The 16,294-nt window shown below is 42.2% G+C and overlaps 1 protein-coding gene across 1 annotated transcript; it reads left to right on the top strand.

The window, feature by feature from the left end:
• The first annotated feature begins 11,269 nt into the window (after positions 1-11,269).
• LOC131817706 (vomeronasal type-1 receptor 4-like) lies at positions 11,270-12,214 on the top strand. The gene has a single exon (XM_059151233.1). It carries the CDS (start codon positions 11,270-11,272, stop codon positions 12,212-12,214), a length of 945 nt encoding a protein of 314 aa, XP_059007216.1.
• Positions 12,215-16,294: the final 4,080 nt, after the last annotated feature.

Consider the following 16,294-nt stretch of genomic DNA (forward strand, 5'->3'; position numbering starts at 1 on the left):
CATATATGAGGGTGCTGGACCAACCCCACTAGAGGCAGAGGAGATTCTGGGATGACCGAGAAGGCCAGTTTTCTGCTGGGCTTTTATACAGCTTGGAATCCCCAGGAAACCCTTTTCCACTAATCCACTCAGCCTAATCTAATCTTGTGTGAGCTCATCCTTGTGTGTGAGCTAATCTTTGCCCACTTGCCCAGGATTTGCTTTATTGGAAGAAATGTTTTATTGTTTACACCCTCAGCCCTTTCATTGTATCTCATGTGTATGTATCTGAAACAATATACTGTAATTTGCTCTTTGCAATTCTCAGGGATTAAAAAAAAAAGATACACATATAACTATGTATTTTTTAACACTATACACAATGCTGGAAATGTTCATGCTCACACACTGTTCACACATGTTCATACTCACACACTGCCAGTGGGAGACGTTGTGCACGTGTGAGGGCACGGGCTATGTGGGAAATCTATGAACCTCTGCTCAATATTGTTGTGAGCCAAAAACTTCCTGAGAGAATAGTACCTATTTTTAAAAAATATTTACAAGTATGCCAACATACTGGCTGATTCATTCTACATCTTGCTATGAACAGGGTAACTTAGTCTCCCCAAGGCAAGGAGTTAAGTGGCAATCAGGGGTTTGAAAACTGAAATGAAGAATGGTTCTGAGGGAAAAAAAAAAAAAAAGAAAGAATGGTTCCGTTTATCCACAGAATCAGAGCCCGCCTCAGATGCTGAGAATGCTAGCAGGGCCAGGGCCAGGGCCAGATTCTGTCAGAGCACAGACAGGCTGCTGGTCTCCAACCCTCAGGAGACCTGGAAGCCAGCAGGTGTCCCAGGCCTGGGCAGGGAGGAGAGGCTCTGCCTTGGAGAAGGATCCCGGGAGGATCTGGGTATGAGCTTGGAGGGGATGAGGAAGGAGATGGGTGGAGATGGGAGAGCCCTCCCGGAGGGTGTTCCCTGGGCGGGGTCTGCATTCAGGCGGGTTTCTCCACCCACCTGCTTCCCAGCTCTCTCCTAGGTCTGAGGAAATGGAAGGCTCTTCTGCACTTGGAGTCCTTCTGCCCTTGGTTATGGAGGGGTGTCACGGGGAAAGGGGGTATTGATGACAGCAACTCTCAAAACTCAGGTGTGATTTCTAAGATAATCTCATCTGAAGACAAAGCTCAGAGAATGAGGAGGAGAAAGAGAAGGGGTAGGAGGAAGGAATCATTGGCTTTTGGGTAAATGTCCATCCTAGAAAGAATGCTGTGTTCTCTCTTCCTCTATAAACACTGTATTTTTATTTAAAACAATAGAAAATCTTTACTTCTCTACCTCTGATGTTCCTGCCTAATGGGTTTTTTCTCCCCGGGTTTTTTTTTTTTTTTAATTTGTTTTTAAAATTTCTTTTCAGTGTTCCAGAATTCATTGTTTACACACCACACCCAGTGCTCCATGTAATACATGCCCTCCTTAATATCCACCACCAGGCTCACCCAACCTCCCACCCCCTGCCCCTTCAAAACCCTCAGTTTGTTTCTCAGAGTCCATAGTTTCTCATGCTTCATCTCCCCCTCCGATTTCCCTCAACTCACTTCTCCTCTCCATCTCCCAATGTCCTCCATGTTATTCCTTATGCTTCACAAATAAGCAAAACCGTATGATAATTGATGTTCTCTGCTTGACTTACTTCACTCAGCATAATCTCCTCCAGTCCTGTCCATGCTGATACAAAAGTTGGGTATTCGTTCTTTCTGATGGAGGCATAATACTCCATAGTGTATATGGACCACATCTTCCTTATCCATTTGTCTGTTAAAGGGCATCTTGGTTCTTTCCACAGTTTGGTGACTGTGGCCAATGGCCAAAATTAACAGGACAGGAAACAATGTGTGTTGGAGAGGATGTGGAGAAAGGGGAACCCTCTTCCACTGTTGGTAGGAATGCAAGTTGGTGCAACACTTTGGAAAACACTGTGGAGATTCCTTAAGAAATTAAAAATAGAGCTTCCCTGTGCCCCTGCAATTACACTCCTGGGTATTTACCCCAAAGATACAGATGTAGTAAAAAGAAGGACCATCTGTAACCCAATGTTCATAGCAGCAATGGCTTAATGAGTTTTTAAAACCACTTTGTTTCTTTGATCTTCATTCAAGTGAAGTTCGGTTCACTTAAAAAATAAAAATAGATGATTTTTGTAGTTTTATGCATTCTTATGTGAAAAGCATTTAGAATGGTTTCCAGTAAATGGTAAAATTCTTTGTTTTTGCTCTTCTCAAAACCTCTTTAAACCCTATTATTTCTCTAAAATTTCTTGATTACAAAGTCATTCATTAAGTCTTTCCTCAGTCCCTTAATTCCCAGTCACTCAGAGTGTGAACATCAGATTGACAATATTGGAATCATCAGAAATCTTCTGAAAATGGAGAATCTTCGGTCCCACCCAGTATCTCCTCCATAAATGTCTGCCATTTAACAAAATCTCCAGGTAATTATTTTGTATGTGAATATTTGAAAAGTGCATTTCTAAATCACCCCACTTTCTCCTGAGAAATAGAAAACACTTACTAAGTAAGATTTTTAAAAATAGGGAAGCTATGACCCTGCAATTGCACTACTGGGTATTGACCCCAAAGATACAGACGTAGTGAAAATAAGAGCCATCTGTACCCCAATGTTTATAGCAGCAATGGCCACGGTTGCCAATCTGTGGAAAGAACCAAGATGCCCTTCAACGGACGAATGGATAAGGAAGATGTGGTCCATACACACTATGGAGTATTATGCCTCCATCAGAAAGGATGAATACCCAGCTTTTGTAGCAACATGGATGGGACTGGAAGAGATAATGCTGTGTGAAATAAGTCAAGCAGAGAGAGTGAATTATCTTATAGTTTCACTTATTTGTGAAGCATAACAAATAGCATGGAGGATATGGGGAGTTAGAGAGGAGAAAGGAGTCGGGGAAATTGGAAGGGGAGGTGAACCATGAGAGACTATGGACTCTGAAAAACAATCTGAGGGTTTTGAAGGGGTGGGGGGTGGGAGGTCGGGGTACCAGGTAGTGGGTATTATAGAGGGCACGGATTGCATGGAGCACTGGGTGTGGTGCAAAAACAATGAATACTATTACACTGAAAAGAAAAAAAATCCATAAAAAATAAGATTAAAAAAATAGCTCTTAGAAACACATGTAGGTGAGTAATAGGTAGATAGATGATGGACAATCTGTGTTGCTTCCTTCCTGTATGTTTTTTTGTTGTTGTTCTCCAAAAGTATCATACTGACAGTTCAATGAATCTCTTTCCATGAGTATCTAAGACTGAATTAAAGAATGTTATTTTCTCCAAAAAAGTTACCTTTTATTAATCAGATCACTCATGTCAACTGAGATGGTTCATACAACCCTCTCTTTTTGTCTTGGACAAATTAAGAAGTCTTCTCTTGAGTCATTGCCCAAAGTGTTTTCATTTCAGGAAATGTTGCCCTTTGGATTTTTATGTCTATAACAAGTTCAAAGTGGAAATGCCTGGATTCTGTTTAACCTGCAGCGGAGGTGGAAGCACTGTGTTCAAATTTCATCCTTGAATGCTCTGCGTTGCAAAGAGAGGTCTGGGGTTTGAGACAGAAGACTTATCTGTCCCTGTTCTCACTGAAACTTCAGCCCTGCTCACACTGCTTCCTAGAAGGACAATGTTGTACTCTGTCCTGAGATTCCCTGCCCTGGTTGTCTCCTCCCTGCAATATGATGAATTGTAAAGTGGAAAAAGGAAAATTCTGGCAGCTGAGAGGACAGTTGTCTTACTTGATTATTCTCTGTTTTACCCACATTCTGACTTTTTTCAAGAAGGGATTCCTCTAAGGCAGCTGGGAACAGAAGGACGTGCTCACCCCACACAAGACCCATCAGCACGGAGTCCAGCCTCAACCCAGCCACAGGCACAAGGCTCCTCAGGAAAAAACAGCAGTTTTCTGTCTGAAGCACAAATCTTAGGGTAGAGATGCACTAACAGTGTAGACTGGAAGCCAAAGTCTCGGGCCCGCATCACCAAGCAATGGAACGCATCACCAAGCAATGGAACCGTCACAAAGGAGACTCAAGTAGGAAGCTGGAGCAAAGAAGCAGCAGAACCTTCACCCACCCTGGACCCATCTGACCCCTTCTTCTCCAACCCTGCCGACTTTCCACCTCCCTCTCGTCATAGGGTGTGTAATATTTTGTACTGACTCGGAGTGCCTGGGTGGCTCAATGGGTTAAGCGTCTGCTGGCAGCTCAGGTCATGTTCCCGGGATCTTGGAAACAAGTCCTGCATCAGGCTCTCAGGAAGCCTGCTCCCCCCCCCACCCTCTGCCTGCCTCTCTGCCTACTCATGATCTCTGTCTCTCTCTCTGTTAAATAAATAAATAAAGGCTTTTGAAAAAAGTACTTCATATTGACTCTATTTATTCCGCATGCAACCCACACATCACAGGGGTCTTCCTTCACGTCATGGAAATCTTGTTTTATGATCCCATCCTTCCCACAACCTTAAAGGTCAGAAGATCCACCAAGAATTTTTTGACAATTCTCAGGGATCAATGCTCTCATGATTTTCTCTGTTCCCACCTTAGAGTTCCCCATAAAACCCATCTTTGCCTTATATCTATACAGACATACACCCCAGCCCCTAGCACTGTCTAGAAAGAATCCAACTGAATGCAAAAAGACTTAGTTTGCCACAGGGGCTTTATTAAAGTCTCAGAGAGCGCGATGGTGGGTGAGGAGTGCCGGCCCACCCAGCAGCAAGTTGGGTAACAGGTTCTCCTAACACTTGTTTCACTCCCAATGGCCTCCTTGCTGCTCTGCCATGAGGAGCCCTCCGTTCTTTTTCCGCAACTACTCCACGCCCTTGCTCACAGCCCCCTCTCCTCTGCAATGATCACCCTCTTACCCCAACATTTTGCACTGGTCTTCCTATTTATTTATTGTTTTTTTAAAGATTTTATTTTTTATTTATTTGTCAGAGACAGAGAGAACCAGCAGGGGGAGAGGCAGGCTCCCTGCTGAGCAAAGAGCCCGATCCCTGGATCCTGGGATCCTGACCTGAGCCGAAGGCAGACGCTTAATGGACTGAGCCACCCAGGCATCCTTGGTCTTCCATTTTCAGAGAACAATTTTCTCCCAAGGTTTATCTGAAAACTTCTCACTAAATTCTTCCTGACTTAAGGAATTAGTGTGTTTTTTGCATTATCCAAACACTTAAGACAGCAATTTTTTTAAGTTTTATACATACATACATACATATATATACTTCTATATATCTCAATATATATATCTACATATATATTGCTCATATATATATAACTTTTTACAACCTCTGGTAACTATAAAGAAGGGTCTTCCATTTTACCCTGCATTGCTTCCATGCCTGTATGTTAGCTTAAGACCCCACTAAGTCATGGTGCTATCATGACTCAACATCGGAAACAAAAACATCATTACTCACAGCACAGCAGGAAACATGAACTTCACTTTCCCAGGAGTTCCTTTGTCCCTTGAGGCCCATAAGCCATGCACCATGTGGAAGTCTCAGGCAGATCCTGTACAAAACAGTGTGTTTAGGTCACAACGAGGAAATATCAGTATTTGAAAGGGGGTACCTAAGACACCTGCGTATTCTTAACTTTTTTTTTTTTAAGAGAGGGAGAGAGAGGCAGGGAAGGGGCAGAGGGCAAGTGAGAGAGAGAATCTTAATCAGGCTCCACAGCTAGAGCAGGGCCCAACACAGGGCTCGATCTCACAACCTGAGATCACGACCTGAGTGGGAATCCAGAGTCGGATGCTTAACCGACTGAGCCACACAGGTGCCCCATACACTTAACTTTTGAGGAAGGCTGTACATATTTTTCCCTGCACAGCAAATAAATCTGCTCCTTTCCCCCAAAAGATATCCTCCAAGTTTATCTCTTAAACGGTCTAGCATGAAAGCTGTACTTGCCTCTTCCAAGAAGATATCACAAGTATGAGAAACCCAGAGAGCTTTTCAACAACGCCCGTCCCTCATTTCTACACTCTCAGGGCACCATCCCACTGGTCACTCTGACTAATCTCACTGAAATGGTCTGAGATTAAACCCATTCCGGGTTTCTCCTTCGGTCTTTAAAGCATGATCCATCCGCTGATGTCCGTCAGGATTGTGGCTACATGCAGCCTTACACATTCTGTAAAAAAAAAAAAAATCAGGGTTTAACTTTACAGGCCAGATAACTATCCTAAAGTTTACATCTTGATGTTCCGAACTAACCTAAGAAAATAATTCCACATCCAGAGTGATATATCAGTGACGGCATAGACTCTGCCTATGCCAGAAAGGATGGCACCCAGGACACCTGTGTATCAGACCGCCAATACCCCAACTGTTCCACTTTGTGCCTTAACCTAGAGTAGCAATACTCACAGCACTTTTTGTTCATTGCACGTCCTGGTATCTTTGTGGGTGCTTGCAAAGCAGGAAGTATAAAAGGCGGCTTCATTAAGGGGCATGAGTTACTAGCGTTCTTCCACATATGACTGTGATGGCTAGACAGACACACACACGCTGTGTGAATGCAGTTTCTGAGCGTTCGTGGGACTACGTGAGTCTGCGTGAGTGTGTGTCAGAGTAAGTGCATGTGATTCTAGCTGAGAGTCTCTACGTGTGGCGGGGTGTGAGTCTGTGACTGAATGTGAATGTATGTGAGCATCTGGCTGTACGTGTGATTTACATGGGGTCGTGTGCATGTGTTTGTACACATGTGCACTTGCGTGCGCCCACAGCCATGTGTGGCAGGCCTTGCCCACCATTACGGCTTTCATCCCAGGCTCGGAAGTGGAGAGACACTGGATAGTGGGCCTGGATAAAATGTAGATGTGTTTGTAGGCAAAACCAAAGGGTTCATTTGAACTCCTCTTTTATACGTATTCATGTATTACAAAAGCAACTAGAGCTCATTACGGAAAATTCGTCAAAAAGAAAGTGTGGAAGGAAGACTGTGGTGACCACCAGTGCACTTGAACCATGTACTTAGCCTCTGCTTATTTCTTAGACAAGGAACAGTCTAGGGCTGAGACTTGCGCGTTAATTGGCGTTGAGTGCTTGTCTTTGAGTTCCACCTTTCTTTTTGAAAATCGTCAGGGACCAACGTTTTGCTTGTAATGTAATGCTAGTTCACTTCAGTGGTCTGAGGATTTAGGAGGAAATCAATTTTGAAGTTCACTTCAGTGGTCTGAGGATTTAGGAGGAAATCAATTTTGGGTGGAAGAACTTTCAAGTAAGGCAGATCCCGGGAGACACACCTACTCCCCTCAGTCCCTCACCTGCCAACTCTGAAATGTTCCGCTCCCTTCCACAGGAGACTGGACTGCCTTCAGGACTAGCCTCGACCAGTAATCTCAATGGTCCCTTTGTAGAGATTAACTAGAAACTTGTAATTGGTTTTGGTAATTACCAACTTCAGAAAAAAAGCTCTTCATAAATGTTCTCAGCTCCCCAGCTGGCACTGTCACTGTGTAAAAAGGTGACATGATAATTGTTCCTCTGAGGGGAGGGAGGTCGCAATCCCTGCTCCATATCCCACGGTCCTGTGGCTGCCTCCCTCCCACAGGCACTAGCTCTTGTGACCACGCACCGGGAGCTCACCATCCAGATGGAGGGATGTTTCTAGGAGACTGCCTTCCATTTCCGTCTGAGAGGCAAAGTGTATGAAGTCACCTGTTGGGAGTAAATGTGGGTAAGTGACGGTATATAAAAAAAGGGATCGTAGAGGCGCCTGGGTGGCTCAGTGGGTTAAAGCCCCTGCCTTCGGCTCAGCTCATGATCCCAGGGTCCTTGGATCGAGCCCCACATGGGGCTCTCTGCTCAGCAGGGAGCCTGCTTCCCTTCCTTTCTCTCTGCCTGCCTCTCTGCCTAAATTGTGATCTCTGTCTGTCGAATAAATAAATAAAATCTTTAAAAAAAAAAGGGGGGGGGGATCGTTCTGGGTTTGAAACTGATCCAATGCCAAAGCCACACAGGCATGAGCCCGTAAAGAGAGCTAGTAAAGAAAGATGGGGTCCAAGAATTGGTCTTAGACCAATTCCTGCTGGTATCTTTGTGGCTCCGGTGGATTTAACGGAAGCCGCGGGGACAACTCATCCGTATTCAATCCCATGAAAAGGAATCCTGATTGTTAAGGTAATTAGCGCCTTTAGTTCTGAAACCGATCGCTTTCAGCCTCCCTTACAGGAATTTGTAGGATTACTAGAGGTGTGCCTGAAATACCTTCAGGGTTATAACTAGGACTGGGATAAATATATCTGTAGGAATCCTGTAATCTTAAAAATTGCTTGAAAAAATGCTTATGTCCCAATGACAGCTGCTAGAAGAGAAAGATTTTCTCTGACCGTGACAGTAGAGACAGTTGTATCTCCACTGAAAACACTGAGGTCTGTTGATTATCTTGAGATTTTCTCTCTGGAAGCTACTGGGAGCAGCATTTAAGAAAAAGATAATTTTGTAATAATGGGTTTCAGAGAGCAGCTGTTAGGCTCAAATGTATCCTGTGGTATTTTCTCTAATATCAACTGCAAATTCTATAAATCAACTTATAAAGCACACAATATTCCTGTATTATTATCATTTTCAATTTGCATATGTCATATTTTAACATATTTCCGAGAACTTACCACATGACTAATAGTTTATAATCAGTATGAACAGATAAATATGATTTAAAATGACTAATACTTTAGTTTTTACCTTACATTATCTTATCCTATATTAGAATTCAATGTCCCATACTTCAGGGTAAGACATGAGATTATGATAGGTGCCCTATACTTTTGTCCCTGGCATAAAGGCAAATGCCCAAATTGTCTTTTTCTTTCTGTTTCCATCCTAGTGTTGAGCACTTCTTGCATTCATTACTTTCAGCTTGTCACGGGACAGGTTCCTATATAATATAAAACTGCAGTCAGAGCATCTACATTTTCTTAAATTTCTAAAGCTTCATTCATTTTGATATTGGCTTACAGAATAAACCTTTACACATCATGATGAGTTATTACAATGAAAATTATAAAGAAACATACTATCTAGCTACAATAAAATGGCAAAGCTAAAACCAAACCATATATCAGGATTATTCAAAGAACACAGCAGCTCTCTGAACTCAGCATAGCACAAAGGTTAGAGGCATTGTCTTTGCAAACAACTCAGCGAGACTCAAGTTCACACTTTGCCCTAAATAGGGTATACATGTAGACAAATCACCTATTCTGTCTCTCTGCGTTCTCCTTGTCTTTAAAATGAAAGTAATAGTAGTGACAACTTGTAGTTTTGCTTAAAAAGTGTGGGGTGTCTAGCTGTTTCATTCAGTTAAAGCGTCTGACTCTTGACATCACCTCAGGTCTCTACCTCAGGGTTATGAGTTCAAGCCCTGCATTGGGCTCCACATTGGATGTGGAGCTACTTTTTTAAAAAAAGAAAAAAGTGAGTTACTACATGTATGAACTTCACAGCAATGATTCGCACATTGTTAAGTGCTCTTTAAAGTGTACATATTTGGGACACCTGGGTGGCTCAGTTGGTTAAGCAGCTGCCTTCGGCTCAGGTCATGATCCCAGCGTCCTGGGATCGAGTCCCACATTGGGTTCCTTGCTCAGAAGGGAGCCTGCTTCTCCCTCTGCCTCTTCCTGCCGCCCTGTCTGCCTGGGCTCACTCTCTGTGACAAATAAATAAATAAAATCTTAAAAAAAAAAAAAGTGTACATACTGAACTCTGGAAAGTCCCGTGAAATTAATATTTCTCTTGTTAAACTGTATTGATATATAACTGGTATACTAAAAATTGTACATATTTAATGTATATATTTTGATAAGTTTGGAAATCTGCATGCCTCTGGGATGGTATCACTACAATCAAGGTATCGGTCACTTCCAAAAAATTTCTTGTGTTCGTGTGTGTGTGTGTGTGGTCAGAACACTTAACATAAAAATACATCCTCTTTTCATTATTTACAGTCTACAATACCATTCTTCTAACTTTAGTCTCTATATTGTACAACAGATCTCTACAACACACTCACCTTGTATAACTGAAACTTTACATACACTGAACAACAATCCCGCACTCCTGCTTCCTCCAGCACCTGGCAACCACTCTTCTATTCTCTGCTTCAATGAGTTTGACTTTCAGGTTCCTCATATAACTGAAACCATACAGTATTTTTCCTTCTGTGACTTGCTCCTCCATGTAGGAGTTCCTTCTTTTTGAAGCTTGAGTTCTGTTCCACTTGTATCCCTTTGTAGGTAAACCTACACTTTCCTTAGCCATTCCCAGTCAATGGCCATTTGAATTGTTTCCATATCTTGGCCATTGGGAATAATGCTATAATGAACATGCGCGTGCAGCTATCTCTTGGAGACCTTGATTTCAGTTCTTTTGGATATATACCAAGAAATGGGACTGCTGGATGAGGAGATAGTTCTATTCTAGTCTTTTGAGGAACCTCTATACTGTTTCCCATAGTCGCTTCAATATTCTACATTTCTACCAACAGTGTATACAGACTCCAATTTTCCCACATCTTCACCCACACTTATCTTTGGGGGTTTTCCGATACCAGTCATTCTAACATGTGAGATAGCATCTCATTGTGGCTTTGGTCTGCATTTCCCTGATGATTAGCAGAGTTGAGCCCCTTTTCATATACTTGCTGACCACTCATAAGTTCTTTGGAGCGATGTTTGTTCAAGAAATTTGCCCATTGGCTAACTGGGTTATTTCTTCCACTGAGTTGTTAAGAGATTCTTCATATTTTATTAACCCTGTATCAGATGAACACTCTGCAGATATATGCTCCCATTCCACAGACTTTGGTGATTATTTCCTTTGCTCTGCAGAAGTTTTTTGTTTTATATAGCACCACTCATCTTTTTGTTTCATTTTGTTTGCTTTCCTGCTGGTGTCAGATCCAGGAAATCATGGCCGAGACTAACGCCAAAAAGATTTTCCTCTATGTTTCCTTAAAGGGGTTTTACAGTTTCACAACTTATATTTAAGTCTTTAATACATTTTGAGTTGATTTTTTTGTATGCTGTAAGACTGGGGCCCAATTTCACCCTTTTACATATGGATATCCAGTTCCCCAGCACCATTTCTAAGGCAAAACGAATAATAAGTGGATAATATTGGATTTTAGTTGACATGATGCTTGAAGCCCACACCTCATATTCCCATGCAGGATCCTCTGGTTCTGAAGACAAATCTCAGTGGCTGGAAACTGGCAGGATGGCCTCCAGGGATCTGGTCATAGGAGTGATCTTCTTAATCCAGACCATGGTTGGAATCCTGGGGAACTTCTGTCTTCTTTACCATTATCTCCTCCTTTACTTCACTAGGTGCAGGTTGAGGCCCATAGATTTGATTGCTAAACACCTGACTGTAGCCAACTCCTTATTCCTCCTCTGTAAAGGAGTCCCTCAGACAATGGCAGCTTTTGGGTGGAACAGTTTTCCAAGTGATTTTGGATGCAAACTTCTTTTCTATCTTCACAGAGTGAGCAGGGGTGTGTCCCTAGGCGGCACCTGCCTCTTGAGTGTCTTCCAGGCCATCACGATCAGCCCCAGGGACTCAAGTTGGACAAAACTTAAAAGGAAAGCTCTCAAGCATATTGACTTCTCCATATTCCTGTGCTGGGCCCTCTACATGCTGGCAAATATCCTTTTTCCTATCCATGTGATTGGCAAATGGAGCAACAGGAGCATCTCGGTGAGAAAGGATTTGGGATACTGTTCTGTGATACGTAGTAACAAAATCACACAATTGGTACAAGCAGCACTGTTATCATTCACTGATGTTTTATGTTTAGGACTCATGATCTGGGCCAGCAGCTCCATGGTTTTCATCCTGAACAGGCACAGGCAGCGGGTCCAACACATTCACAGGCTTAACAATGTCTCCCCCAGATCCTCTGCTGAGTCCAGAGCCACCCAGAGCATCCTTGTCCTGATGAGCACCTTTGTGTCCTTCTACTCCCTTTCCTCCATCTTCCAAGTCTGCATTATTCTCTTCGATGATCCAAGTTGGTTGCTGGTAAGCATCTCTGCCCTGATCAATGGATGTTTCCCAAGTGCCTGTCCCTTTATTCTCATGAACTGTATCTCCAGTGTGTTCAGGTTCTACTTAGCCTGGATGAGGAATGCAACACCCACTAAACCCATGACAAATATGTAAATTGTATGTTCTTGCATAGTGTATGCTTATCTATTCATTCAACCCCCAAACCTCCAAACTGCAAGCATTATGTAAAAATCAAGAGAGAGGTCAGCAAGCCAGAATGAGGAGCTTTCCCATAAGAAACAGTAAATAGTAATAATAAATGTAAATGAAATATTATGGAATTGTTATGAAAATACTTACATAACTGAAATTTTATTCACACTTCTAGTGAAGTAATTTGGAATTTGTGCAATTAAAAAGTTGTTCTTGAAACAATATAGAGATTGTGGGGAGGTCTTCAAGTGTGTAACTTTTAATTTGACAAATTAAATATATCCAGAAATTGACTAATCTTCGAATTTTTGGAAAAGATTCAAGAGAATTTAACATGTAAGATGGTATTCAAGAAAGTAAAGAAGAAAATGTTCTTGGGCGCCTGGGTGGCTCAGCTGGTTAAGCATCTGCCTTTTAGCTCAGATCATGAACCCAGGGTCCTGGGATCGAGGCGCACATTGAGCAGGGAGCCTGCTTCTTCCTCTGCTGCTCTCCCTACCTGTGCTCTCTTAAGCTTTCTGTCAAATAAATACAGGTAACACTTTACCACATTACAGATAGTGAAGGTAACTCAGGACAGAATATTCCCAATTCCTCCCTCCCAACCCTTATAATATTGCTATCATTTATTTTCTTATCCATCAGCTCTAATCAGCCAGTATGCTGTTCCTAGTTTGAGTTTGAAGTTATCTTTTTTTTATATTATGCTACATTAGTCACCATAGAGTACCTCATTAATTTTTTATGCAGTGTTCCATGATTCAGAGTTTGCATATAACACCCAGTGCTCCGTGCAATCTGTGCTCTCCTTAACACCCATCACTGGGCTAACCCATCCCAAAACCCTCAGTTTGTTTCTCAGAGTCCATAGTCTCTCATGGTTCATTCTCCTTCTGATTCCCACCCCTCCCTTCATTTTTCCCTTCCTTCTCCTAATGTCCTCCATGCTATTCCTTATGTTCCACAAGTAAGTGAAACCATATGATAATTGACTTTCTCTACTTGACTTACTTCACTCAGCATAATCTCCTCCAGTCCCATCCATACTGAAGCAGAAGTTGGGTATTCATCCTTTCTGATGGCTGAGTAATATACCACTGTGTATATACACCACATCTTCTTTATCCATTCATTTGTTGAAGCGCATCTCGCTCTTTCCACAGTTTGGCGACTGTGGCCATTGCTGCTATGAACACTGGGGTGCCAATGGCCCTTCTTTTCACTACATCTGTATCTTTGGGGTAAATACCCAGTAGTGCAATTGCAGGGTCATAGGGAAGCTCTATGTTTAATTTTTTGAGGAAACTCCACACCGTTTTCCAAAGTGGCCGCACCAACTTGCATTCCCATCAACAGTGTAAGAGGGTTCCCCTTTCTCCACATCCTCTCCAACATTTATTGTTTCTTGCCATGTCAATTTTGGCCATTCTAACTGGTGTAAGGTGGTATCTCAATGTGGTTTTTGATTTGACTCTCCCTGATGGCTAATGATGATGAACATTTTTTCATGTGTCTGAATAGTTATCTATTAAATCAGTTAAGAATAAGAAAAAAATAAATAAAAATAAATACAATCTTTTAAAAAAGAAAAGAAAATGTTCTCATGTGGTAATGAAGTAGCATGGGGTGAAGGTGGAGTGCAAATTTAGGTTCAGTTAGGAACATTCTGAACTAAGTTATAAAACTTGTAGGTCACATCCTTAGAGAGATAGTAGTATTTAAAATATGATTACATGGAGGAATATTAGCATATTTAAAACATTTAATGTAGAAATAGACAAAGGGACCTGGGTTGGGACAAAGGAGAACACAAAAACTTGTTTTCACTGAGAGATGAGTGGTGACAATTAAAAAAAAAGAAAACTCATCAAGTAACCAACTGCATAGGAGAAGATATTTGCAAATGACATAGCTAATAAGGGGTTAATAACCAAAATACATAAAGAACCCATACAACTCAACCACGAAAAAACCTGGTTTAAAAATGTGCAGAAGACCGGAAGAAATATTTTTCTTTTTCTTTTTTTCTTTTTTTTTTTTTTTAATTTACAGACAGAGATCACAAGTAGGCAGAGAGACAGGCGGGGTTGGGGGGGGCGCCAGGAAGCAGGCTCCCCACTGAGCAGAGAGCCCGATATGGAGCTCGATCCCAAGACCCTGAGATCATGACCTGAGCCGAAGGCAGAGGCTTTAACCCACTGAGCCACCCAGGTGCCCTCTGAATAGATATTTTTCTAAAAATGACATACAGATGGCAAACAGACACATGAAAAGACGTTCACCATCATTTACCATCAGGGAAATGCAAATCAAAACCACAATGAGATATCGCCTCGCACCATTCACAAGAGGTATCCATCTTCAGTGGTGGTCAGAGAAAAGTAAATTGCAAAATATCTCATTTGTTTTGTGACCATCAGCTTTTTAAGTTAAAAGCCTGATGGGACATTTGGGTGGCTCTGTTGGTTGTGTTTGACTCTTGATTTTGGCTGAGGTCTTGATCTCAGGGTCATGAGTTCTAGCCCCACACTAGATTCCATGCTGGGTGTGGAGCCTACTGGTAGATAGATAAGTTTGCCGATATGGTCTCTTTCTGAGATTAGTAGAAACACACCATTTCATACACGCATGTAGGGAATATCAAAGATCAGTGACTTTTTGAGAGACAATTAGGGAGTCTTTATCAAATTTGAAAGATGCATATTCCTGCATATGATTCTACTAGCTAGAAGGCACTCGATCACGTGCTCAGAAATGCCCCCACAGCCGTTACTGGTGGACATGCAAATAACAGCACAAAAACGAAGAAGAATACGTATATGTCAGGGATCCCTTTGGTTAACCTGGAATTTGAAGATAATCCCCTTACAGGGGTGTCTGGGTGGCTCAGTCAGTTAAGAGTCTGCCTGTCGCTCAGGCCATGATCTCAGGGTCCTGGGATCGAGACCCACATCCGGCTTCCAGCTCCTCGGGGAGCCTGCTTCTCCCTTTCCCTCTGCCTGCCAGTACCCCCAATTGTGTTCTCCCTCTCTGTCAAAAAAAAAAAAAAATCTTAAATAGGGACACAAGGAGAAAAGATCAAAAGGTCTCAAGATGATGATAATGATTCAGCAGTCCTTACCCGCTCGGATTGCGAATGCCGAGCAAATTCCAGGGGACTCATGCAGCTTCCAGGATGGCTGAGGAAGGATGAGGATAAAGGGAAGCTTCAGGGTCTTTATGTTGCTGGAGGAGCCCCTCTGAGCACTGGTGCTGACCTAATCAACATGACACAACCAACTTTGATCGAATCATCTCCCAAGATATAAAGGGATTATTTATTTCCTGTTTATTTTTCCTTTACCTCGCTTCTGTGTATCTGATATCATCAACCATAATTTGATAGGTCTCATTTCCAAGCATGTAAGAAATTTTAACATATACAATTGTACTTTTAAAGCTATATATATATTACTTCCTGCAAGTGCAAGACATGTACACTCATTGATAGACTGTTTAATTCTGTATTGTGACTTTACTCTCAGTTGTTTCTGGAAAATCCTCTTTTTACACATTTACCTCTAGTTCATTCCGTTTCCCCACTGTTGGTCAGTTATTTACTTGTGTCGATGAACCGGACTTTTCGGTTTTAGTCTCTGATCCTATTCATTGGGCACTTGTTGTCATTAATATTTTCCTCCTGCTGGTAATGCTGCCAGGGTCGCTAAACATGGAGATGCAGGGGGGCGCCTCAGTAGGTCAAGCATCTGCCTTTGGTTCAGGTCATGATCCTGGAGTCCTGGGATTGAGCCCCACGTTCAACTCCCTGCTCAAGGGGGAGTCTGCTTCTCCCTCTGCCCCTCACCCTGCCCTTGTGCTCTCCCTCATTCTCTCAAAATAAATAAATTATAAAATCTTAAAAAATGAAAAAAAAAACCTGTTTAAACATGAAGATGCATGAGCATGATGATGCAGAAATTTAGTTCCTCCCTTCCTGTTGGTAGCAACAGCAAAGATCATAGCAAATGAGAACACAGCCCAAGTATGTTCAGGGCAGCATGC

The sequence above is a fragment of the Mustela lutreola genome, chromosome 16, assembly GCF_030435805.1.
Source record: "Mustela lutreola isolate mMusLut2 chromosome 16, mMusLut2.pri, whole genome shotgun sequence".
NCBI lineage: Eukaryota > Metazoa > Chordata > Mammalia > Carnivora > Mustelidae > Mustela > Mustela lutreola.